The sequence below is a fragment of the Pristis pectinata genome, chromosome 23 (assembly GCF_009764475.1).
Source record: "Pristis pectinata isolate sPriPec2 chromosome 23, sPriPec2.1.pri, whole genome shotgun sequence".
Classification (NCBI taxonomy): domain Eukaryota; kingdom Metazoa; phylum Chordata; class Chondrichthyes; order Rhinopristiformes; family Pristidae; genus Pristis; species Pristis pectinata.
The window spans coordinates 31567494-31594410 of record NC_067427.1 but is presented as its reverse complement, the minus strand read 5'-3'; the positions used below and the strand labels follow the sequence as shown (position 1 = coordinate 31594410).

At 42.9% G+C, this 26917-nt stretch overlaps 1 protein-coding gene across 1 annotated transcript in view; it reads left to right on the top strand.

The window, feature by feature from the left end:
• Nucleotides 1-601: 601 nt before the first annotated feature.
• glipr2 (GLI pathogenesis-related 2) overlaps nucleotides 602-26917 on the top strand; it is a 63579-nt gene continuing 37263 nt past the window's right edge. The window contains 5 exon segments of the mRNA XM_052036761.1: nucleotides 602-692; nucleotides 3938-4013; nucleotides 11640-11728; nucleotides 22307-22408; nucleotides 24658-24876. Of these exon segments, the coding sequence (XP_051892721.1) occupies nucleotides 22387-22408; nucleotides 24658-24876 (241 nt within the window). The 5' untranslated portion in view covers nucleotides 602-692; nucleotides 3938-4013; nucleotides 11640-11728; nucleotides 22307-22386.

Sequence of the window (26917 nt, the reverse complement as noted above, 5' to 3'; positions counted from 1 at the left end):
GAATAATAGATAGCAGTGAAGATATGGGCCGTGTGGCTGTTTCACACCCCTATCACTCAGTGTCAGCCCGCCATATCTTATTCAGGATGGACCCTCGGGATGCACAGACACCCACAGGACTCAGTAAATGTCAGGAGAGCTGGTGTTAAGTGAAGTGCGAAGGATTCATATATTTATATTGTGCTTCCAGTATTTCAATCCACTTCATGAGAGCGTGTGCAAAATCTGAATGAGCCACATGAGGAGATGTAAGGATTGGCAAGCAATAACCTGCTCACAGTGGTAGGTTCAGGAGCAGCTGGCAAAAGGGAGGAGGAGAGAATTTACAGTTTAGAGACTGCTACAGCTCAAGGGCTGCATTGCAGAGAAGGAAGGCAGACAACCCAGACCTCTCAGAGAGAGGGAGATGCAGTGCTGTCACTGTCTGAGCTCACTTTCTCTGCTGGTGCTGCAGCTTTTAATTCCTGTACCTCACTGATATCATTTTCAGGTGATGATTGTGCTGTGCAGTTGCTGAAATTGTGAATGAATAATGGATGTGGCAGGAGCAAGGCTGTTAACCTGGAATCCATTAATCAGTGAGGAAGTGCTGGAGTACCTGGGTGAGGCCCACAAACACTGCAGTCCAACTACACACCGTACGGGAGAATCATCTGATATCTGCAAGGCCCTGTCAAGTCTGCAGGACGCAGGTATGTAACATTGCTGCCTAATATATCATTCTGCAAGCTTGCTCATTTTCTCCAAGCTTCTCCACTCCGTCACAGAGGCTGTCCAAAGTCATAGGCTTTCGCTACAGTGTCCTTGTGGTTATCCTTCATGGTTGAGATTAAAATAAGATTAAGACATGAAATAGCAGCGACACATTCAACTTAATTGCATTAACCCTCTTTATTGCCGATGAACTCTGTCATTAAGGTTATATTCAGCTCTCTTTTCCATTTGTCCAACACATTCCCTAATGCTATTTCTGAACTCGCACTCCCTTTAATTTGAAAGTCAAAAAAAAACTGCAGATGACCTAACTCTGAAATAAAAACAGAAACTGCCAGAAAAATCCACCAGGCCAGGCAGCAGCTGTGGGGAGAGAAACAGTTAAACGTTTCAGGTCAAAGGTCCTGCATCAGGACTGAGAAGGAGAGAAGACAAGTTGGTCTACGTGGCAGGGAAGGTTGGGGAAGGCAATGGATGGAACAAAGGGAGTGTCTGTGGTTGGGTAAAACGATGCAGCCATTACATGGGCAGTTAAGGTCCTTTGTATGTGTGATGTATCAGTAATGTTGTTTAATCTGACCTACAGGGACAGGCCTGGCAAACCAGAATATACAAGTGAAGGGAAGGAACAGTAGAGAGGGATAGAAGGTAAGGGTGGCCGGCCCTGACACACGCAGAAAGGAAGAACAAGTTGTATAAGACATTGGTGAGACATTGGTGGAATATTGTGTTCAGTTTTGGCCACCCTGGTATAGGAAAGATGTCATTTATCTGGAAAGAGTGCAGAGGAGATTTACGAGGAGGTTGCTGGGACTCGAGGGGCTGAGTTATGAGAGAGGTTGAGCAGGTTGGGATTGTTTTCATTGGAGCCTAGGAGAATGAGGGGGGATCTTATAGAGGCGTATAAAATAATGAGGTGCTTAGATCTGGTAAATGCACACAGTCTTTTCCCCAAAAACTAGAGGGCATAGCTTTAAGGTGAGAGGTGAGAGATATAATAGGAACCTGAGGGGCAACTTTTTCACTCAGAGGGTGGTCAGTGTATGGAACGAGCTGCCAGAGGAAGTGGTTGAGGCAGGTACATTAACAACATTTAAAAGGTACTTGGACAGGTACATGGATAGGAAAGGTTTAGACGGATATGGGCCAAACACGGGCAAATGGGACTAGCTTAGAAGGGAATCTTGGTTGGCATGGACCAGTTGGGCCGAAGGGCCTGTTTCCGTGCTGTATGACTCCCTTATCAGATGTCAGAGAATTCTATATCGAGTCCTACAGACTACAAAGTGCTCAGACATAAAATGAGGTGCTGCTCCTCAAGCTCGCATTGGGCCTTGCTGTAGCACTTTAGGAGGCCACAGACAGAGAGGTCAGGGTGGGAGTGGATAAAATGGCAGGTAATTGGAAGCTCCAGGTCAATCCTGCAGACTGGAATGCACTGGATGAAAGGGAGGTAGAAGTCACCTTTAACAGGGAATTTCAAGGAGGGATGGAAAAATAAAAGGCACAATGAAACTACAAACTCCATGTTTCTGGGGTTATTGCACTTGGGTTAGTACTGCACCTCAAGTGGAGTTCCAGTATATAAAAAGTTAGTTGTAACTGAGATAAGTTTGAGCAATTCTGAGTAAAGCAGGCATAATAAGATAAGAAATAGCCTGACAGATCATCTGTAAGTGCAGTAAGTTTGTAATGATGTTTTATTATACTGGGACTTTTTTATAACAAGGGATTAATTGGAACGTAGTTTATTAGAAGAGATGTTTAAAATGATATTTATAAGGAGAAGTATAACAGGAGTTTATTACAACAGAAGTTAGATTGTGACATTGATAACAGGAGTTCAATTTAATATATTTTAAAATTTTAAACAGTTTCCTGGAACTAATTTAGTGGCACTTATGGCTGTTTGTAGCATTTTCATTGCTGAGCTGAATGTTTGTGAGTTGAAATCTCACCTAAGCATTCAAATCTGACATTTCAATGCACTGCTAATGTAGTACAGCTCCATTCAAGGTGCTGAAGGGTCTTTTGGATGTGACAATAAACTAAATGGATAGAGAAGACCGAAAAGCATTTTCTTGAAGAACAGCAGGATGAATTCACCCCAATAGCCAAGAAAATGCATTCCTTCTCCAACATCATAAAATTATGAAATTCCCATGTACCCTGCATGGGCGCAGTACCAGGCACCCATGGTGGTTTGGCCATTGTTGTTCCTTCTATCAACCAGGCCCCACCACAGCCTGGTACTCAGTACCCTTACCTAGTCTGTGTTAAGGTGATCATGATGGGGCCTATGTTGTGGCAGGGATTTGGGGGGGGGGGCCATCAAAACCTCTTAGTTTAAGGACAACATTGTGATGTTGTGGAAGGGGTGGTAAAACAAAATCAGAACCAGTAGAATTATTCCAGTAGATAAATCTGGGAATGATGGAATTATTGATGGGAAATGACAATCAAAAACACTGCAGATGCTGTAAAGCTGAAATAAAAACAGAAAATGCTGGAAACACTCAACAGGTTTCTTTCTGCCTGTATCAGAACTGGTGATTTCTGTGAGACATCCATCTGAGACCTTGGCTCAGTTTATCCCTCTCCAGTAGTACAGCCTGATCTGCCAGGTGCGTCCCACAGCCCTGGCTGTAGCAACATATAACACAGAGAAAGAAGGCTTTGAACAGCAATATTAACCCATTTGGTCTCACCCTATTCTGGATAGAGTGGACGTGAAGAGGATGTTTCCATCATTGGGAGAATCTACGATCTGAGGGCAAAGCCTCAGAATAAAGGGATGTCCCTTTAGAATTGAGATGAGGAGGAATTTCTTCAGCCAGAGGGTGGTGAATCTGTGGAATTCGTTGCCACAGAGGGCTGTGGAGGCCAAGTCATTGGGTGTATTTAAGGCAGAGATTGACAGGTTCTTGATTGGTAAGGAGGTTAAGGGTTTTGGGGAGAAGGCAGGAGAATGGGGTTGAGAAACAAAAAAATCAGCCATGACTGAATGGCAGAGCAGACTCGATGGGCCAAATGGCCTAATTCTGCTCCTATATCTTATGGTCTATCAGAGATATTCCCCATGATCTATCTATTCCTCCCGCACCTTCTCTGCAACTGAAACCTATCTGCCTCATGAGGACTCTCAGTTCTGACGAAGGCTCTTGGACCCAAAACACTAACTCTGAACAGCATTTTCCCTTTTTATTTATGATTGGGAATACAGGTTCCAGAGAGAGGAGGTGGATCAGAGCATCGAGATCAAGATCAATTGGGTGGTGAAGGAGGCCTTAAGGATGAAGGTAAGTTCATTTTACTGGCAGCTGCCCAGACTGGTACTGCAGACTGGTAGGCACGGTAGTGTAGCGGTTAGTGTAATGCTATTACATCACCAGCGACCCGGGTTCAATTCCAGCCGTTGCCTGTGAGGAGTTTGTACGTTCTCCCCGTGTCTGCGTGGGTTTCCTCCAGGTGCTCCGGTTTCCTCCCACATTCCAAAGACGTACGGGTTAGGAAGTTGTGGGCGTGCTATGTTGGCACCAGAAGCGTGGTGACACTTGCGGGCTGTCCCCCAGAACACTCTACGCAGAAGAAGCATTTCACTGTGTGACTAATAAAGAGACGTGATCTTACTGTGCTGGAAAAACCATGTTGACCCAAGAATACCCAGGAATGAGTGTTGCTATGACAACTGGCTCCACATTGCCCAGTAATGCTCCCCTAAAGGAGGATTGCCCAAGGAGTCGGGTTACCATAGTGGTGCAGCTAGTAGATCCGCTGCCTCACAGCTCCAGTGACCCAGGTTCGATCCTGACCTGCGGTGCTGTCTGTGTGGAGTTTGCACGTCCTCCTCGTGACTGAGTGGGTTTCCCCCGAGTGCTCCTGTTTCCTCCCACATCCCAAAGGCTCGCAGATCAGTAGGTTAATTGGCCGCTGTAAATTGCCCCTGGTGTGTCAGTGTGTGGCAGAATCTTGGGGGAGTTGATAGAAATGTGTGGTGAATAAAATATGATTAGTATAAATGGGTGGTTGGTGGTCAGCACAGACTAGATGGGCTGAAGGGCCTGCTTCCATGCTGTATGATTCTAGGAGCTGCTGACACGGACACTGTGATTAGGACTTGGCATCTTGCACCTAAAAGTATCCTGTTGAATTTCTGGAGTAACATGAGAAGTCTCAGAAGGACAGCACAGTGGTGCAGTAATTAGTGCTGCTGCCTCACAGCTCCAGAGACCCAGGTTTGATCCTGACCTCAGAGTGCTGGCTGTGTGAAGTTTAGACATTCTTCCCTTAACTGTGTGGCTTTCCCCCGGTAGTCTGGTTTCCTCCTGCATCCCAAAGAGATGCTGGTGCTCAATTGAGTATTGTAATGGGCAGAAGAGTCAAAGGGGAGTGACAGAGAATGAAGTAGGAAGGGCACAGGGAATGGGGCTGGTGAGATCACTCTGCTGGGAGCCAGCATGGACTCGATTGGTCGATTGGTCTCCTGTGTCAAAATAAATCAGTAAGACATCATTGAAAAGCAACAAAACCTGCATTTGCTGGATCTCTTAGGCCATCATCCTGAAATTTTAAACGTTTCTCTCTCCACAGATGCTTCCTGACCCGCTGAGTATCTCCAGCATTTTCTGTTTTTATTCGAGGAGTCATCATTATCAGATTTTATTCTGGGGAAAGCAATGATTTTCAACTGCATAAGACTGAAGGAAACAGAATGATGCTATTGAATTTCTAAGCCATTGCCTGCTCATTATCATGCTGCTGTTTGTGGAATCTTGCTGGGTGTTTTCTCCACATTTCGGAAGTTCGACATGGCCCTAAAGCAACTGTAAAAGGGGGAGCTGTGAAAGGGGCTACAGAAATGCAAGTCTTTTTCTTCTGTCTGCTCTTCTTGCACTGTTTTGAGTTCTGCTGGAGCTTTGTTTTGTGAAAACCCAGCTACCTTTCGGGGTTGTGGCAATGTTTCATTGCTGACAAGACAGGAAGTCATCGATTCCTCTTCCACAGAACTAAGTACCGACAATTTCTCTCGCTCTAGGTTTCAGATGAATTATGATAAGTTTAGTGTGAAGCCCATACAATTATGCTCATGCATGCGTCAACTTATTCCTGCTGCAGTATTAATAGAAAAGACAGCAACATGTGATCGGATATTGCACTGATGAATCAGTCTCGATCATGCAGTCAAGTCTTTAGAATGTGATTTGAACAGTCAACCTTCCAACTCAGATGGAGAGTGCCTCCACTGAGGGATGGTTAACATCTTCAGTGCAGCTGACTGAATGATTGAAAGCAGGCTTTCGACACTGCAACGTGTTTTACTGAAGGAATTCAGTCCTTAGGCTCGTAGAATTTCAAGTAGGAGCAAGAATTATTGGGCCATGTGGTTTTCTGAGCCTGCTTTGCATTCAATACAACTTCGGCTGATCGACCATCTAAATGCAAAGTTCCTGCCCTCTTCACTTATGCCTTTTGCGTCTTGAAATATATCTACCTGCTTCTTAAACACAGTCAGTGACTTGGCCTCCACTGCTTTACTGGGTGAGGTTTCCACAGCTTCACCCCCACCTCTCTGAATGATGACATTTTTGCTCACCTCATTTCTAAAGGTCCTCACCTAAGACGGCGAACCCTGGTTTTAGGCACCCCTTTCAGAATTTTGTATGTTTCAATGAGATCCCCTCTCATTCTTCCAAACGCTGGTGAATACAGTTCTAGTCAGACCCATCTCTGCTCGTACAACAGGTTCTCCACCCCAGGAATCAGACTGGTGAATCTTTGTTGCCCTCCCTCTGTGCCAAGTATATCCTTCCTTGGGTACAGAGACTGAAACTGCACACATTGCTCCAGATAGTCTCACCAAGGCCCTATATCAATGTAGTAAGACATCCTTGCTCCTGTACTGAAAATCTCTCACAATGAAGGCCAACGTCCCATTTGCTTGCTTCTCCTGCACATTTGTTTTCACTGACTGGTGTACAGGAACAACAAAACAAGATCCTTTGTAACATTAACATTTCCCAATCTATCATTACTTAGACCAGTAATTCTGCTGGCACATTGATTTCTATACATGCGTCCCCTTGGACCTGAGAGACCTCTCGCGCTGCAGACCCATAGATCTACAATGCTAGAGGAAAAAGTAACACCATGTTTTACATATCACTTTTAACATAGGAAAAGCATATTGTATGATTCCCAGTAATAGTATCAAATAAAATTTGACACCCAGCCACAGGAGGAAATATTTGGATATATGATAATAAGTAGGTTTTAAAGGGCATCTGAAACAAAAAAAAGTAGAGGTGGAAAGGCTGAAAGGTTTATAGAGGTGACATAGGCAGCCTTCCTGATGGCATAATCATGCTTCATATCTCATCTTAGGATCAAATATGACACTAGGTTTTTAAGCAATCTGGATGAGTCTCAGGTAGCTGCCAAGGAGAGGGGTTGACACCGTGGCTGAGGAAAGGAACTTAGACCTGTGGTCTGTTCAAATAGTCAGCTGGATAAGAGCTGGATAAAAGTTTTTGTTACTGTGGCAGAGGCAGGAACTTGATGGAGGGATTCAAACATGGAGTGTTGGGAAATATAGACGTTAATTTGGGAGATGCAGGTCCTGAAACATCGACAGTTTCTTTCCTCCCACAGTTGCTGCTCGACCTGCTGAATTCCTCCAGCAGATCATGTGTTGCTCCAGATTCCAGCATCTGCAGTCCCTTGTGCCTCTGTCTTAATTTGGGAGATGCCAGCTTATTCACGGAAAAGTATATTAAAGGAGAGGTAATGGTTCATACGGACACAGAGGTCAGGGATTTTTCTTTAAACAAGGTTGGTGGTGGTAGATTTCAAGGAGAGGAGTACAGTACCCTGGGATAGTGAGGACAATTAATAATATCATGCACTGAAGGACCCAGGAGAGATAGGTACTCAGCGGTTTAAAGGGAAGTGGGCCAAGGCTGGAATAAGGTCTGGAACTAAATGGCCCTGGCAAAACCAAAACTGAGCAGGGATGAACAGTTTATTGCTGAGTGATTGCCTCTTGACAACACATCAACCATACATTTCATCACTTTTCTGGTTATTTAGGGTAGACTGATGGGTGGTATTTAGCCAAATGAGACATCTGGGTTTCTGTGGACAGGAGACTATGGTACATTCTAACTGCTCCAGGTATCCTAACCGCTCCACCACTAACTACATCTCTTGAATGCCTGGAATAGGTATTCAAGAGGCATAGTTAGTGGTGGAGCACAAGCTGTCAACATCATCAGAATGCTGAAAATCAAAATGCTGCAGACATTGGAAATCTGAAATAAAAAACAGAAAGTGCTGGAGATATTCAGGAGGTTAGGCAGCATCTGTGGAGTGAGACACAGAGTTAGCATTTCAGGTCATCAGAACTGGAGAGGTGAGAAAACAAGCGTGTTCTGAGTTGCATTGGGGGAAGGGGTGGAGAGAACGGAAGGAACGTTTGTGATCGGGTGGGGACCAAGGTTGTCTAGGTGACTGAACAGAAGAATATTGGTGAACAATTCATCTGCGAGAGTGGCACTGAGCTGTCAGTAACTGTCACATTAATTCCCCATCGAGCTCCATTTTGCCTCTTACACTGTTCCAATGAAGCCCAACATCAGTTTAAGGAGTTGCATCTCATCTTCTGCCTGGGGACACTGCAGTTCTGACCAACCATGACGAAAGATCATCAACCTATAACATTAGCTCAATATTTTCTCTCCCCACAGATGCTGCCTAATTGGCTGGGTGTTTCCAGCATTCTCTTTAGTTTCGGATTCCCAGCAACTGCTGTATTGTGCCTCTCAGAGTTCCAGAATATTATCTTGTTTTTTGTGCTCTTTTGAATTGCTCTCATTGTCTGTAATCAGATGGTACCAAAAACATTGTGTCACCTGCACAATGTTGATCTCCACCCAACACAGATATTTCCTCTATTCTCACCACTCCACCTCCACTCTTTAACGAAGACACTTCTCCAAATCTGGTGAAGGGTCATTGATTTTAAACACTCACTCAGTTTCTCTCTCCACAGATGCTGCCTGACCAGTAGTTCCAGCACTTTCTGTTTTTGCGTCAGACCACCAGAATGTAAACTGTTTCCATAACTTTTCCTGCCTCAAGTGGTCCCAGTTGTTTCTTGAATAGCGGTGAATCACACTGGCTGAAGGCTGGTTGTTGTGACAGCGGAGACCATAGGACGGAGCCAGTAAGGATCATCTAGTCAGTGACCAAGGGTTACAGCCTCAAATTTAAGTGTTGGTTTAGACTGAGGTGAGGAGAAATTTCTTCACTCAGAATGTATTGAATATTTCAAATTACCTGCCCAAGAGACTTGCGGAGGCTCAGACTGAGGATATTCAAAATAGGTATGATAGATATTAAGAAAATCATGGGATGAGAGCACAGAAAAATTACACAGATAAAAGATCAACTATCATCTACTTAAACAGCAGAATAATGGCTCAATGACCTATTCCTCTTTGTATTGTGTTCCTCTGCTTCTGCAGACACTTCAACCTTGCCTTTGGTATGCATTTGCTGCACTCTTCTGTTGTTGAGGGTATAATTGGAGCCATTCATTCCTGCTTAATACCTATTGCAGAATGTAGTAAGACTGCATTTCTAATTTAGTTCATTGTTTCTGATATTAGTCCAGGAATTATGGAATGCTGATTTTGTTGTTCAGCATCTGTTGTGGTTTCAAAATGATGGTCCTTGTTTTTAGGTGAGCCTGGGGGTGTTCCTCACCTGTTCTTCTACACTCCTGACTGAACAATGGTTAGCTGCCCACCTCTAGCTGGATGATAACAGTTGAGTAAGGAACATACCAGCCCACAAGATTGCGGCAGAATACAATTTTGCGGTTGCTAAGGTCCACGATGCCTGATGGGTGTCCAGCTTTGAGTTGCTGGACTATCTCCAAAAAGACTGTGGGGTAGTCACTCCTACCAATACTGTCATGGACAGATACATCTGCAATAGGTATATTGGTGAGAATGAGACTAAAGAGTGTTATTCTCTTGTCTTATTGGATAACTTATAGAGGTGTATAAAATTATGAGGGGCATAGATGGGGTGAATGTGCACAGGCTGTTTTCCAGGGTTGGGGAATCAAGAACTTAAAGGGCATAGGTTTAAGGTGAGAGGGGAGAGATTTAATAGGAACCTGAGGGGCAATTTTTTTGCCCAGATATGGAATGAGCTGCCAGAGGAAGTGGTTGAGGCAGGTACATTAACAACACTTAAAAGATACTTGGTCAGGTACATACATAAGAAATGTTTAGAGGGTTATGGGCCAGATGTAGACAAATGGGACTAGCTTAGGTGGGAACCTTGGTTGGCATGAACCAGTTGGGCCAAAGGGCCTGTTTCCGTGCTGTATGACTCTATGACTATAACTCACTGCCTGCTGTGGACCAATCTGGCAGCCCTATCCTTCACCAGCTTGTTCAGTGGTCTGTCCCACTCAGAGTCTTTTCTCTGCCTTTGTATTTCTTCCAAGTGGTATTCAACATGGAGGAGTTCTGAATCACCGGCTATGAGAGAGCAGCAAATGGAAATCAGTCAGGAGGGTGTGTGTGAAGGGTTTCCATGTCCATGTTTGACTCAATGTCTTGAGATTTCATGGCGTGTGGAGTCAATGCTGAAGACTCCGTCAGAACTGTGCACCAATGTTTCAGCAGTACCAGTAGGTCTGTTCTACCACTGAGACAGGATAGACTCAGCACTTGGAAGGGAGGAGACTGGGATGTTGGCTAATGATACAATTTTGTGATTACAGCAGTCAAGCTGTTGGTTGATCCAGGTTTCCCATTTAGGCATAAGTCCTCAGATAGTTAGGCGTATTTTGTAGAATTGACTAGACTACATGTGTCAAAGTCATACAGCATGGAAACAAGCGCCACAACCTGAGTTCATCAACCATCCACTTACACTAATCCTGCCTAACCCATTTTATTCTCCCCACATTCACATCAATTCTTCCACTCAACAACACACTTGGGGCAATTTACAATGGCCAATTAACCTACCAACCCCCAAATGTTTGGGATGCAGGAGGAAACTGGAGCACATGGTAGAAACCCAAACAGGGAAATCATGCAAACTCCATCTTGATAGCACTGGAGGTCAGGATTGAATCTGGGTGTCTGGAGATGTGCAGCAGCTGCTCCTCTTGGAAATGAGCATAGTGTGAATGATGATGTTATCAATTGCATGTCCAACACGGAAAAGAAAGTCAATCACACTTTGATTGAAAACAATTGTTACTGTGATGTAATTCATGTTAAAGTCATATGCATGTAGCACTGTCTTTCCAGTGCTACATGCACCTACTGTTTTCCATTATCAAGGAAATAGACTATTGGAATAACTGGCCCATAGATGTAAAGTCGAGTTTATTCTCATATGCACATGTACCCGTATGCACAGGTGCAATGAAAAACTTGCACTAGCATCGCAGGCACATGGCATCAGATACACAACATTCACAAGAAAAACATAAATTATACAATCTTTACAAGAAAGAACACAATTAGAACAAAAAAAAATTCGACTGTAGCGCAAAGTGGTCAAAGTAGTCATACTGTTGCTATACTGAGGTAGTGATTAGGGTTGTGCAGGTTGTTTCAAGAACCGAATGGTTGAAGGGAAGTAGCTGTTCGTGAACCATCAGCTGTGTAACTACATTCTACTGGTAGGATTTTGGGCTTTGTCACAAACAGAGCTAGTGCTTAGCCAACTGGTGCTTAATTCTCTGTGGTTAAAGTGGGTTGAGAAATTCTGCTTTGTGTCGCACTTCTTGTCTCAACCAGCCTTCTGTTAGATCCTCCTACAATTTTTTTTTGTATTTCATTTCCCCCTTGAAAACCTGTCAGATCAGTAAACGGTGCCTTCTATGTGCTCTGCAGTTGTTCAGCTCTGACCTGTTTCACACAACGGCACCACACCAAAGTGAAAGAAGCACAATCCGCACGACCTGCGCCCCACGTTAACACTGGTAAGTCGCATAACTTATACTTTACATTGACTTAAAATCTGTAAAAGGCAATCCACCTATTTTGGTGTGGGGATATATTACTAGTACAAAAGACGCCATGCTGTTAGACCACATCTGGAGCGGCTGTTCTCAGTTGAAATCCCTTCACTTGAATTCAAAGGTCAGCTATGAAAACGAAACCTAATTTAATTGTTAGCATTAAGGAAATGAATTGGTTAACTTTAGAATGGAGAGGAAACATGATGTACTGGGGAACTGGAATTTAAATCTAGAGCAGCAACAGGTGAAAATCAGAGGGAGTGGTCTCCCTCTTCAGTGCAGTGACTCTCTAGCATTCATTGACTGTCTTGCAGAGTATGCTGCCTTGAAGTTCTAGCTACACCAATTTCAGACTGAGACACAGTGCGCAGAGGGCAAGTGTCCATTTGGATAAAACTGTGTGGCTGCTGTGATCTTCTCAAGGGATCAAAGAATAAATTTCCCGATTTTGTTCCTCCTTATTGAGACATAGAGTCCAACAGAATAGAAACAGGTCCCTCAGTGCACCATATCCATACTGACCATTGAGTACCCGGCTATACTAATCCCATTTCCCTGTAGCCTTAGTGATTCAATTGCTCAAAAGGTACTACTTAAATATGTGTGTGTATTTTACTCTTAATCTATGCCCTCTGTTTTTAGACACCTCTGCTATGCAGATGTTTCTACTATCCACCCTATCTATGCCCCTTTAATTTTGACTACCTCAGTCAGGTCCCTCCTCAGCCTGCTCCAAGGAAAACAAACCCGGCCTATGCATTCACTCCATGTAACTGAAACGCTTCATCCCAGGCAACATCCTGGTGAATCTCCTCTGCGCTCTCTCCCGTGAAATCACATCCTTCCTATAGAGCAGTGACCAGAACTGCAACATTACTCTAAGGCCTAATTTATGTTTTATAAAGTTATACCATAACCTCCTGGCTCTTGTATTCTATGCCTCAGCTAATGTCAGCAAGTGTCCTGTATGCCTTCTTCATCACCTTATCTGCCAGCGCTGCCACCTGCAGGGGTCCTTGGAGTTGTACACTGAGGTTCCTCTTTCCTCTGTACTCCCTAGGGCCTGACCAATCGCTATAGGATGGCACAGTGGCACAGCTAGTAGTTTAGCTGCCTTAAGATGCCAATGAGCTGAATTCAATCCTGACCTTGGGTGCTGTCTGCCTGAAGTTTCCACATGATCTCCCTGTGATCCCGTGGGTCTCCCCCGGGTGCTCTGGTTTCCTACCACATCCCAAAAACCTGTGGATTGGTAGGTTAATTGGGCACTGTAATTTGCCCTAGTGTGTAGGTGAGTGATAGAAACTGGGGGGAGTTGATGGGAATGTGGGGAGAACAAAAAAAGGGATTAATATAGGATTAGTGTAAATGGTCGGCATGGACTCAGTGGGCTGAAGGGCCCATTTCCGTATTGTATCTCTCCCTTTCTCTCTGTACCCTTACTAGTCCTCCCAAATTGCATCACCTTGCATTTATCAGGATTAAATTCCATCCACCCAACTGATCAATATCACTGTTTCGCCTAAAACTACTCTCCTCATATCTACACCACCACAAATTTTCATGTCATCTGCAAACTTACTCATCATACCTTCAAGATCCATATTCAAATTGTCAATATACATATTGTCAATATACATAACAAACAGTAAGGGTCCCAGCACCGATCCCTCTGCCTCCTACTACAACGCTAATTTTGGATCCGATGTGCCAAATTGCTTTGAAGCCAACCTTTTGAACCAGTCTCCAATGTAGGGCCTTATCAAAGGCTTTACTGATCTCCATTCAGAATAATCAACCACACTGGGCTCATCAATACATCTTATTCTCTCTTCAAAAACTTCAGTCAAATTGGTCAGACCGGATCTCTCCCTAACAAAACCACACTATCTTCAATTAATCCCTGCCTTTCCAAGTGCAAATTAATCCTGTCCCTCAGAACCTTTTTCCAATTACTTCCCCGCCACTGTAATTACCTGTCTTATCCCTGCTGGACTGCTTGAATAAAGGTACTACATTTGCTCTCAAGTCATCTGGCACCTCATCTCACCTCTGCCAGAGCCCCAGCAATCTCCTCCCTTGCCTCCCCTAGCACCCTGGGTTACATCTCACTCAGACCCTGGGGATATATCCACCCTTAAGCCCACTAAGTCATCTAATACCTTCTCATTATCAATGATAATGTGTTCTAGAATTTCACTATCCTCCTCCCTGAATTCTCCAGTCATAATGTCCTTATCTTTAGTGAATGTAAATGATAAGTATTCATTTAACATCACAACGACGTCTTCTGGCTTGGTGTATAAATTGCCTCTTTGGTCCCTTATTGGCACGCTCTTTCCCCGGTTACCCTCTTGACATTAGTATGTTTATAAAATGCTTTGGGACTTTCCTTAATCTTGTTCACCATACCCCCCTTTGCCCTCCTAATTTCTGTTTTAAGTACCCACTACACTTTCTATTCTGCTGAAGGACCTCTCTTATTCATCATACCTCCCATATGCTTCCTTTTTTATATCCAATCTTTAATATCCCGTCATTCAGGGTTCTTTGGATTTGCTGTCCTTGCCTTTCACCCTTATGGAAACACATCTGCCCTTAACTCTCACTTTTAAATAACTCTTGCTGGTCAGGTGCAAACCTACCTACCAGCAGCTGCTCCCAGTCTCCTCCTTGCCTTGTGACATTGACATTGGCCTTTCGCTAATCCAGAACCTTAATTTCCAGACCATCCTTTCTCTTTCCAACTTAGAGGTCACTTTCTCTAAAATGCTCTCCCACTGACACTTCAACCACTCACTTTGCTACTTTCCCTGAAGATTAGGTCCAGTACTGCCCTCTCTAGTAGGACCATCTACAGTATGTACCAAATCTAAAAACTTTTAGACACACCTCCCCTAAGCCTTTCACACTAAGGCAATGCCAGGAATTTTGGGGAATTCTGGGGAAGGTGAAATTGCCTATAACCCTATTATTCTTGCATTCCTCTGGGATTTAACTATATATCTGCTCTATCTCTGCAGACTGTTAGGAGGCCTTTAGTATATCCCCAGCAAAGTCATTTGTTTTATTGCTATAAGCATTTGGCTTTATCATAAGAGCCTTCTAGTTACCACAATAATGGACTCCTCACAATGCCACCTCCTCTTTTACAACCTGCCATCATGCCTGAAGATTCCCAACCCTGGAATGTTGAGTTACCAGTCCTGCCCTACTTTCAACCATGTCTCTGCCTTGTCAACAATATTTTATTCCCATGGGCTGATCAACACTCTAATTTCAACTGCTTTACCAGTCAGACTGCTTGCATTTAAAGCAATATAGCTCTGGGTTCCTCCCATGCACCTCATCACATTATTGTGTGCTCCACCTGTTGGATGGACTTTCCTTTAACACTTGACTGAAATCTGTGCTAACTGTACATCTACTCTGTGCCCTATTGCTCTGCCAAATCAGTTTAAACCCCCTCCTGTACAGGATCATTTTATTTTCCTGGTTCTCCTATTGTGTCTCCTACATTAAGTGGCTGGGGAAAGGGGAAGGAAGGTTTGCTGTGGTGCCACTTTTGCCCCTTTACAGCATTGGAATATCAGAGCACAAGTAGGAACCAGGCCAGAGAGCCCCTTAAGTCCTCATCCACCTGCATGCCTGTTTCCCATATCTCTGAATTACCTTTGTGTCCAAAAACCTATCAGTCTCAGTTATGAATATATTCACTGAGCATTCACAGCTCCTGAGGTACAGAATTTCAAAGATTGAAATGCCTCTGGCTAAAGGAATTTCCCTTCATCTCAATCATGTGGCCAAACCCTTATCCTAAAATCATGCCCTCTAGTTCTACATTCTTTAGCAAGAGAAGCAAATTTTTGGCATCTAACCATTTGTGTCTCGGTGACATAATCTGCTATTCTTCTAAAATCCAGTGATTTTAAACCAGTTTTACTTAATCTCTCCTCATAAGACCAAGACTTCATTCTAGAAATAAATCCAGTGAATCCACCCTGCAAGGCAAGTATAGAAACCAACTTACACAAAGTGGTTCAGATATGGTCTTCCCTCAGCCCTGTAGAACACTCTCTCCGCAAAATCCTCCAAATTCACTGGAAGGATAAGGAAACTTGCCACACTGTCCTTTTCCAGGCCAACATCCCCAGCACTGGGGCCCTACTTACTCTCAGCCCAATTACATCGGGCAGGCCATGTTGTTTGTACAGCTGGCAGCAGACACCACAAATGCTCCTTCCCCAAGTTGAGCAATGATGGACTAAGAATTCTCAGGGGTCAGTGGGAATGTTGCATTTTTTTGTGGATGTTTTGATCAGAGCCTTGAATTGTCTCCTCCTCCCATGACTGAGCTCGGAACGAAGCATCTGTTTCTGGAGTACAATAGATGCTAGACTCCCAAATTTCCTTCGTGGCACTTTATCAAATACCCCTTGGAAACCCAAATTAACTACATCCACTGGTTCCCCTTCATCACATTGCTGGTTACATCCTCAAAGAATTCTATTAAGCTTGGGAAACACAATTTCCCTTCCGTTAAACAAGCTGACTCTGCCTAACCAATCTATGAACTTTAAGTATCCTATTGTCACTTCTTTGATGGATGCCAATATTTTCCCCTTGACAGACATTGAGCTAATTGTCCAAGATTTCTCTGCTTTCTCCCTCCTTCCTTTGTTGACTAATGTGCAACCAATGTACCGGTTCTCTCTGCAATAACTTCCTTCAGAATCCTGGGACACAGGCCATCCGGTCCAGGGGACTTGTCAATCTTTAGTCCTGTCAGTTTGCCTAATACTTTTCTGCTTGTGATAGTGATCATTTTAGGTTCCTCCCTTCTTTTCGCCCACAATTTTCTGTTACTTGTGGTATTTTCGCCTGTTTGCCACTGTGAAGACACCAAATAATTATTTCACAAGACTCCCATTTCCTTTATTCCCCATTATATCACACCAGTCTCGCTTTCTAAAGGATCAATGTTTAGTTTTGCTATTCTCTTCCTTTTTATATGCTGCAGAAACTCTTACAATCTGTGATATATTTTTTGCTGGTTTATGCTCATATTTTATTTATCCCCGATTTATAATTTTTTTGTTAACCCCTACTTATCTCTAAAGATTTTTTTTATTTTATTTACAGCGTGGTAACAGGCCCTTCCGGCCCAACGAGTCCGCGCCACCCATTTTAAACCCATATTAACCTACCCGTACGTCTTTGGAATGTGGGAGGAAACCGGAGCACCCGGAGGAAACCCACGCAGACACGGGAGAACATACAAACTCCTTACAGACAGCGACGGGAATCGAACCCCGACCGCTGGCGCTGTAATAGCGTCGCGCTAACCGCTACGCTACCGTGCCAAAAGGCCTACCATTATTCTTCACATTATCAGCCTTTTCCTTCAATCTAATACAATTCCTAATCTCTAGTGATCCAAAGATGAATTCGTATTTTTGAATGGTATCTTTGTTGATTAAAGATTTTCCTGAAATGTCTGCTATTTGTCATCTACCATTATACCCTTGAATCTAGTTTCCCACTACACTTTAGTCTGCTCTCCCTTCATGTCCATATAATTGCCTCTATTTAAGTTTAGGTGGACATTAGTTTCAGATGTGTTAATTAACCTCAAACTGAATGTGAAATCCTACCATGTTATGATCATTGTTCTCCTGAGGATCCTTACTGGGGAATCACTAATTAATTCTGTCATATTACACATTACCAGATCCAAAATAACCTGTTCTTGTTTGGGTCCATTATAGAGAGCCTTCAATCCAACTTTGCCAATGACACAAAAACTATTGGTAACCATTTAAAATGCCAAGTGACCTTAATGAAATGTAAGTGGGTGAACCTCTGGAAAATGAAATTCAGTGCAAAATAAGTGGCAAAATGGACCAAGTGTGGTAGCTGCAAGTATATTCTTTCAACTCGAATATGAGTGATTTGGATTAAAATGTAAAGGAGAGGATGTTTCACTGCAGCTACATAGAACACAGTTTAGGCCAAACCATTTTGACTAGGCATCACTTCTGAGGCATCATCTGCTGAAGGACTTCAGTACAGATTGATTCGAACTTTGTCTGTGGCTGTAACACTACATTTTGCATTGTTGTTCTTTCCTTTTGTACTACCTTGATGTAGCTATGTATGGAATGATCTGTCTGGATGACATGTAAACAAAAGCTTTTCACAGTATCTCAGTACATTTGACAATAATAAACCAATTACCAATGTTATTAGGATTTCAATTGTGAACAAAGATTTTGCAAACTAGATTTTACGGATTTGTTAGGGTGGAGAGAAAGATTGGTACAAATGATGAACTCTCACACAAATTGCGATTAATCTTAGCTCAATTTATAAATTTTAGATCCACAATTGATGTTTTTTTTTAGCCAAGGCTATCAAGCCACATGGAGCCAAGTAGCTGGAAGAAGTTGGGATGTCACTGAATGATAAAAGGAGTCAATGGGTTGAAGGCCTATTCTGGTTTCTATGTTCCTGCTTCTGCCATCCCAAGTTTCTGCTGTTTCAGATCTGACTACCACAGGCCCCAGTTCTCCTGTCACCACCACAGGCCTCTGTCATCGAGTCATGGAGTTGTACAGCACAGAAACAGGCGATTTGGCCCACCATGTCCATGCCGCCCCCATTGTACCCATCTACACCAATCCCATTTATCCACATTAGGTTCATAGCTTCCTCCTGGCACCACCATAGGCCCCAGACTCACTACCACAGGCCCCAGACCTACCACAGACCCCAGCGCTCCTGTCACTGGCACAGTTCTCATCACCCCAGTGTTTCCTGCTGCTGAAATTTCTGTCTGTCAAGAGGATAATGTGACAGTGAACACACAGATTCACCATCATCACTCCACAAAATCAAAGCCAATTGGAGGTAGACAATCACTGGCAATTTGATATTGTATAGTTCCCCAGTCTAGAGAGTAAGGAAGGGAAAGGATGGGGCTACAAGAGTGAAGGTATTACCTTACCAAAGTCTGACTAGTTCCGCTTGTGAGACAACAAGATTTTCAAGTGTTCATGTTTTACGACCATTTTTGGTCTGCTAAACAGGTACTTGTGTGTAGGAGTAGTACCCAATCAGGTAGCCACAAAAGAACACAGGAAATTGGTTTAAAAAGCCTGATGAAAAGTTTTTTCATCCTGAATCATGAGTTAAAGGTTTACCTGTGCAGTTCTCAACAGCAGCTGGAGACACAAGAGACTGCAGAAACTGGATTTTGGAGCAACAAACAAAATGCTAGAGGAACTCAGCGGGTCAGGTAGGATCTGAACCCAGAATGTCGACTGTCCATTTCCCTCCACCAATGCTGCCTAACTCGCTGAGTCCCTTCAGCATTTTGTTTGAAGCTCTCAACAGCAATTACCTGGTGATGACTGGGAAGCAAGCAGTCACAATACAACAGTATAAAAAGTTGCCATGGAGGTGAAGGGAAGCCACATAGATTGGGATGGATGGGGGAGGGGGTGGGGAGAGACGAAGTGCCCTCCAGTGGGCCCGGGCAACCCGTCATACAATGGTGATGCTCAATCCACCACATACTGCAAGTGGCCCCAAGCCACTGCAAGATACAGACACATTGATGAGAATGGACGGAGAATAAAATGGGTAAAGGTAAGATTAGTGCTTCATGGTCAGCATGGACTGGATTGCCCACAGGGCCTGTTTCTGGGCGAGACATCAAGTGGCTGGATAGCACAGCATCTTTCACTGAGATGCATAATTCAATTTACTAAAGATGTTTATGAACCAAAGTGAAGCTGTGGGCAGAACATCAATGTCCCTGTGAGGACCCTGTAAGTTGTATCTCTTTGCCTAATTTGCTGCAGGATTTGCTCTTTGTTTAACCATGGGTTAATAAGTGTAGGGCACATCTTAAATGGCTAATTTCTGTCAGCAAACATAAAAATGGTCACAACACACTGAATATGAGCACAAATTGGGATTAGGCTCCTTGAGGCTGCTCCACTACTTTATCATGGGTAATCTGATTGTGGTCTCAGCTTCATACTTCTGTGAATGTGCAGCAATCTCTCACTTACTTGCTTATCAATAATCTATGTTTGCCTTAAAAATAATTAGACTTTTATTTCCACCCAGAAGTCTCTGCATCTCCGAGCTCTGCAATCTCACCATTTAGATTTTTTTCCTGTAAAAATTGCTAATTTCATGTTTTCACACATTATACTCCATTTGCGAGATCTTTGCCTACTCACTTCCCTTGAGTCTCCTTCACAACTTACTTTCCTGCATATCTTTGTGTTGTTGGCAAATTTAACAACCATATCTTTGGTGTCTTCATTCAAGTCATTTAGATAAATTGTAAAACATTGAGGCCCCAGCACCAGTCCCTGTGGTACACCATTTGTTACGTCTTGCCAACCAGAAAAAGACCCATACATGTCATACATAAAAGCAGGTAACATATGACAATATGTTACCTGCTTTTATGTTCCGTAATAACTGTTGACGTAACACCTTATGTATTCTGAAAATCTTAGTAAATCCACCACTTTATCCACAGCATCTTTTAAATTGCTTCAAATTGATTAAACATAACTTCCCTTTCACAAGATTAAGACTGACTTTGCATTGAGATTTTCAAGTATCCTGGCATAAGATCTTCAATAATGGCTTCTAACATTTCCCTGTGACATATGTCAAGCTCATTGGTTAACTGACTGATGGCACTAGCTGCATGTCTGATGCTGGGAAAAATAAGTCTCGCTAAAGTGGACTGTACACAGGCGTGCCCAGGCCAATTTCCTGATATTTTCAAAGTGACTTCAGCATGCAAATAGGTTTAATTTCTAGGCATTTGAATTTAATTGTGAGAAGTTGCTAACAAATCTCCAGGACAAAGGAGAGTGAACCTTTAATTACAATAAAGACTTAGTTAAACAAGACTTCCAGGAAACTCACGGGGGTTGAAACATGATGCACATGAAAACATAAAGGAATGTGTCACAAAATGGATTCACTGCTGAAAGGATGCCAGAAAGGCATCAGAATAGCACTGCAAAAATAAAAGTGAATATAAACCAGTGAAGGGGAATTGAGAAAAATTGTTTGCAAGTACAGAAGATCCCTGTTTCATATCTGGCATGGCCATTAAACCCTGGCCTTATCAGTGCTGCTTTAATCCCAAACATGAATTTTAAAAATCAAGGGAGCCGAAAGCCAATTCAGATCAGGGCAGGCGCATGCACCAATTTTTACCAACTGGGTAACAGTTATTGCTGTAAATATAAACTAATATGATTGTGAGGTATTGGACAGAAGTAACAAACTGGCTGATAAGGGTTAATAAAGGGAGAGGGCCTTATTTAACTTATTGGTCTTCGATGCATATGTGACACAAGAGCTTGGTTGGATGAAATGTGGTTGCACAAAGTAACACCATTTCCAGGTTGTTTCGCATCACATCAGAAAGCTACCCCAATTTTGTCTAAGTTTCCCTGTAGCACGCTTTGTTGGGTGCTCATAGGACAATCATGTTTAAGAAATGGAATAGAAGCAGAAAATGCTGGAAACAGTCAACAAGCTAGGATGGATCCATAGAAAGAGATTTAGGTCTGCGAGCACTGGACTGGGTTCCCTTATCCGCCCCTGACACCTTCCACCCCCTCCACCCCACTTCTCCAACACTCTGATCTCTAACCTCCACCCCCATACACTCTGATCTACCGCTCCTCACACCTACCCCACAAGCCCAACACTCTCCAGAGATCACTATGGAGGCCCCAGTACCCAAGCACCCCAGCCATACTTGATCACAAGCTTTCATCCTGCAAGATGGCTCTCTCCCTGGAGCATTTCCAGTTCCCAACCAGAAGGCTGGTTTGGCCCTGGCTGCTGACTCTCTCTCCCCAACAATCTGCCAAATCTGAAAATGTACAGTGTCCAATGTGCACCAGAGACAATAGGGAACCCATGAGTGAAGCTCAATACTGCCCTGCTGCTGGTCTGGTGGAAATTTGGCCTGCTAGGCTAGAAGAATGGAGGAAAGCAGCAGAGGTAGCTGAGCAGACTGTCTCAGCCTGAGTGGCAAGTAGTCCAAGAGCTCCTCCCAAACATCTATCCAACATTCTGTGGAGGTTTAATTTTTCACTTTCTTGTAAACGTATCATCACTTAAGTGATTATCCATAACCCCAGATCGTTCTACACTGCTACCTTATTGAGATTCATTACTCTAATCAAAATGCACCATCTTACACTCAACTATACTGAAATCCATTTGTTAATTATATGTCCATTAACATTGGTATCCTATTGCAAACTTCTTTAATGTCAGCTACCCTCCACCACATTGCATACTTGGACTGTAGAAAGTTCTTTTATACAATTGGTCCAGAAATACTGGTGTTGGAAGCAAAGAATGCGGAAACATCTAACAATGATGATTATCTAATCGGACGACTTAAAGAACCCAGGAATGAAGGTCTAGGGATCATTATCACTTCTGTTCTTTGTATCTCACCCAAGTGCTGTTCTCCTGCAGGTCATTTCACACAACTGGTTTGGAGACACACCAAAGAGATCTGGATTGACCTGGCAACTGATGACATCGGTCTCATCATCATGGCTCAGATCAACCCAACTGGTAACATTGGGATACTTTGTTTAAAATATTCTGCTCATTGGCAACAAGGGTGGGGTCAGCCCAGGGAAAGAACCTTTAGACACCTGACATACCTCCAACAACCCAGTGGCCTTAACTGCGTCTCTCAGAGATCTTAAAACAGAGGATATTTAGCCCTGGCAGAGACTAGGCAGGTAGGTAGTTGAGTACAGGATTATTTACTTGTTCACATTCCAACCATTCCCAGTTTAAACTGACCGAGTTTGGATTTGGTGGATAAAACATCTTCCAATAGCAGGCCACAGCTTCTTAGCTTCCTTTAACATCAATAGCATCTGAAAGCAGTTTTACTTAAGACCTGAATGGGATAGCCACAAAGACTTTGCTACAGAGCAGAACCAGGTCTGAAGATACAAAAGGCCCTGTCAATCAAGTCTATAATTTTCTCTTGCAGGACCGTGGTGGAGCGGAATGATCTCCAAACTCCACCTGCTCTTCGCTTCTTAAAGCCCCACTTGGAAGTCAGCCACTTGTTCCTCTTCACCTGTTGGAAAGTTTTCTGATCCTTTTTGTCTGTTCTCAGTGGGAAGTAAAAAGGCAACATTTAAATGAGGCTCAGGTGTTCAGATACTGTGGATCTGTAAATTAGGCATTCACATCCCACCACAGCCAGGACTGGTTAAAGTTGAGCTCCAAGAGTCAACTATAATTAACACTGGAATAGTAACCCAGCAAAACAAACCAGGAGTTAGGTAGCCTCTGGGGTTCCCAGAACAGAATCCTGTAGAGCTTGATTTACATGAGAACGAATCACTGGTGGAAGTGAAGCTTTCATTTCAGACTGACAGCAACATAGTGAGAAAATACAGACATTTTCATGCATTTCTCTTTGGTGTTAAGATTGAGTGATGGAGCTGCCAATTCTTGCTGAGAACAATCCTCACAAGTGCTCCAGCTGCCACTCTCCTACACTCCCTCATTGATCGTTCAATAATTTTCCGTGAATGGTTTTATAACCAATGGATACAATCTTTTAAAGAAAATGAAAACTAATTTTAATGTCTTCCATGATATTTTTTTCACAACAGTGTCAGGAGATACACACCAGTTTTCTGAATACTCCTGGACAAATGGCAACTTCAAGGAATATGGCTTTACTCTTCCTGCAGTTTTCCTAATTAGTGGTGTTGTTTCATCAAAGGAAATTAGCCTCGGGAGTAACTTCCCCGACAGTTCCAGAAACCAACAGGCTTCCACTGAAACACAATAAAGACCCACTCACAATCACACCAGGACAACTGAACCCAGCACCGTTGCTCTGCTAACATGAATAAAGGGGGTGAAAATGCACACATGGGGAACATAAAATAGCTAGCAGTTTTTGCTCCCCGTTACACAACACATCCGCTTATTAGTTCAATTGATTCATTAGGACTTAAATATTGGGTAGGCAAAAGAAAGGCAATCAATGCCATTCTGTCAGCTTTGAATTCCAGCAGTCACCAATTTCACACTCAACCTGTCAAACCTTCCTCTAGTTACTGATTATGTACAATGATTCTGAAGAAACACTTTCCTGATGTGCACAGCAGAGTGCTGGTCTTCTAATAAATGGAGATCCTGTGGCTGATGTTCTTCCACAAGTTCCTTTGTCAGCACAGATCAGAACTGCAATGATGGCAAAGTCTCCAGAGGTACATTGGAATTCCAACGTACAGAGGGAATTGGGATTCTGAGCATTTCCAGGAAGGTGAGAGCTGTAGGGTGCAACCAGTTGCTACACTCATTTAAGGGCTAGAGACCATATTTGATCCATTTGGTCCAATTTTCCACATCCTACATTAAAGCAGTGACCAAACTATGACAGGATTTCAGTGACTGGACTGAGGTTATGAAAGAAGCAACGTAAATGCACATTTCCTTCTTTCAAGGTCAACACTGGCTTTAACTGCGATAAGTTTGCTTGTCATATATCATTGTCCTATGTCATACGTATAATTCTCATATATAGTCCATGTCATGTCCAATTAAATGGCTTGAGTGATCTCCACGTAAATACTAGGAATATTATCCCAACCTGCCTCTGCCTCTGACCTCTAAGCTGCAGACCAATTCTGCAACTCTTCATTAGAGTCATAAGAAGCACCCAAGAAATGGCCTCACACCACACATAATGTTAGTTCAGTGTGAAAAAGAAAGAGAAACCATATTGTCTTTCTGAGCTCCCTCACATACTGTCCTTCCAAACCTCACTGATATCTCCACTCTAGGTATAGATTCTGGAAGTTTTCCCTCGCAGTTGCTGAAATCTGTGAATGAATACCGGAAGACACATGGAGCGAAACCATTAATCCTGAACCCAGCCATCAGTGCAGAGGCTGAGAAATGGGCAAAACATCTGGTAAACTCCAGGACACTGCAGCACAGTGACACACCGCATGGGGAGAATATCTGGTGTCAGCAGAGCACAGTCACTCAGCAGGTGACAGGTATGATATCTCACTGTCTAACACACTGATACACTGTTTGCTGGTTGACCACAGTGGGACAGTAAACAATAACCTCAACTTCTACAGAGTGCCTTTGACAAAGTGTGGGAAGAGTAACTGCACTGATCTTCATGGGAAGATCAACAAACAATATTTGACCTTGTAAGGAGATATTAAGAAAGGTGGACAAAAGCTTCAAGGGAATCTTTAAATAGCAACTTTGGTGGGGAATGAGAGGTGGTAAGGTTTAAGCAGGAGATTTCATAACTCAGGGTCTAAACAGCTGAAGCTTGGCCACCAATGGTTAAATGATTAAAATAAGGGAATTCTCAAAATGCCAGAATTGGAGACATATCATAGTTGTAGGTCTGGAGAAGATTGCAAAGATCATGAGGGGTGAAGAAGGGATTTGAAAATAAGTATGAGAATTTATACTGGGTTTGGATATAAGAAGGTAACCCCTCAGACAACCAAGTCTGTTGCTTGCATAAGCTGAGACCTGTGTGCTATCCTGAACTCTACAAGCCTCACTGAAACTCCTGCAACAGATTTTCTCCATCCTAAGATAAATTTATTTGCTCTTTTTCATCCTTAGTGGCTGGAGTGAAATTACATTGTTGCCCACAGTCCATCATGTCACACACAGCATCTACAATACCACAATACTTGTAACTCTCAGTCTAGTCCCTGTCCAAACATTCAGGTTATGTTCATTGAAGATGATTACTACACTAACCAGACTATCCAGTCTGATCACTGCTCTACATAATTGCCTGGCTTCTCACGCAGGTTCAGACTGGGTGAAGGGTAAACAACTGAGGATGGCGAGCCTGAGCAAGGGCAGTACCCTGAAGCTGGGTTGAGTTTCTTTACTTCTCCTGGCTTTGTACAATCGGAAGACACCACTTATCCTTCATATCTGTTAAGATAATTTAATTAGTTTGTAGCTAATTTGCAAGAAACATGACAGCCTACAAAAGAGAACAGGGTCATGACAGAAAATTGATGGCAAGGAAACAAATAGATTTATGTAAAAGGAATCTAAGATGAAAAAGTGAGAGGAAATCCTATTAAAATAAATTAAATTGGGTTTGGACATAATGAGTTGTGGTGTTTAGGAGGCTTTTAGATAGACACGTGTTCAGGCAGAAGAGATTTGGGTTTTAAGTTGGCATCATGCTCAGCACAGACATTGTGGGCCGAAGGGCCTGTTCCTGTACTATACTGTTCTATGTTCTCTGTGTAACAATGCACACAGTGTCTGAAATACAACAGGGGAGCTGGAAGCAAACACGCTTTGGGAGGAACCAGACATAGTGCAGCTTGCTGAAGACTGGGAATATTGCAAGGTGTAACACAGTTATACAATAGAGAAGAAGAAATAATAGACAGAGTTGCTCTCATTGGGAGTAATTCCATGGCAGTAGAAAAAAAGTACATAGTTATAAGGAAGACAAAAATAGAATCCAAATGCATGAAGAAAAAAGATAATAAAAGATCAATCACCAACTACATTCATTGGACTAATAATGTAGCTAAAGGTGATAAAGGAATGGAATAGCCACATTGTTTTACATATTGGGTTAGAAAGGAGTCCTGTGCTCAACCACCAAGGGAGGACTCATTGCTGCCTCCAGTAATGGGGAATGAACCAAAGCAGTGAAGTATAAAAGTAAAGTTTTAAGCAATAAAGATCATAATATTTAAGATGACAGAAAGCAGATGAGTAGATTGGGGGAAAGCTGATTTTGAGGAGATTGGAACAGAACTTGGGAAGCTAAAATGGGTAAAATATTGGCAAACAATGATGTCGAACACAGCGGGAAACATTTAAAACCCTATTCAACAGAGTGCAGGAAAAATATATTTTGTTGAAGTACAAACTCAACATGTAAGATTCCATGGTTGAATATTTGGGAAATTGAGGGTAAGGAAAGAAGCATATATTAGTACATAGACATCATTGCCTGCAAGTCAGTGACAATGAGAATGTGAAGGGATGAAGAAATCAGAAACACAGTTTGGAAATGCAATGAGCAAT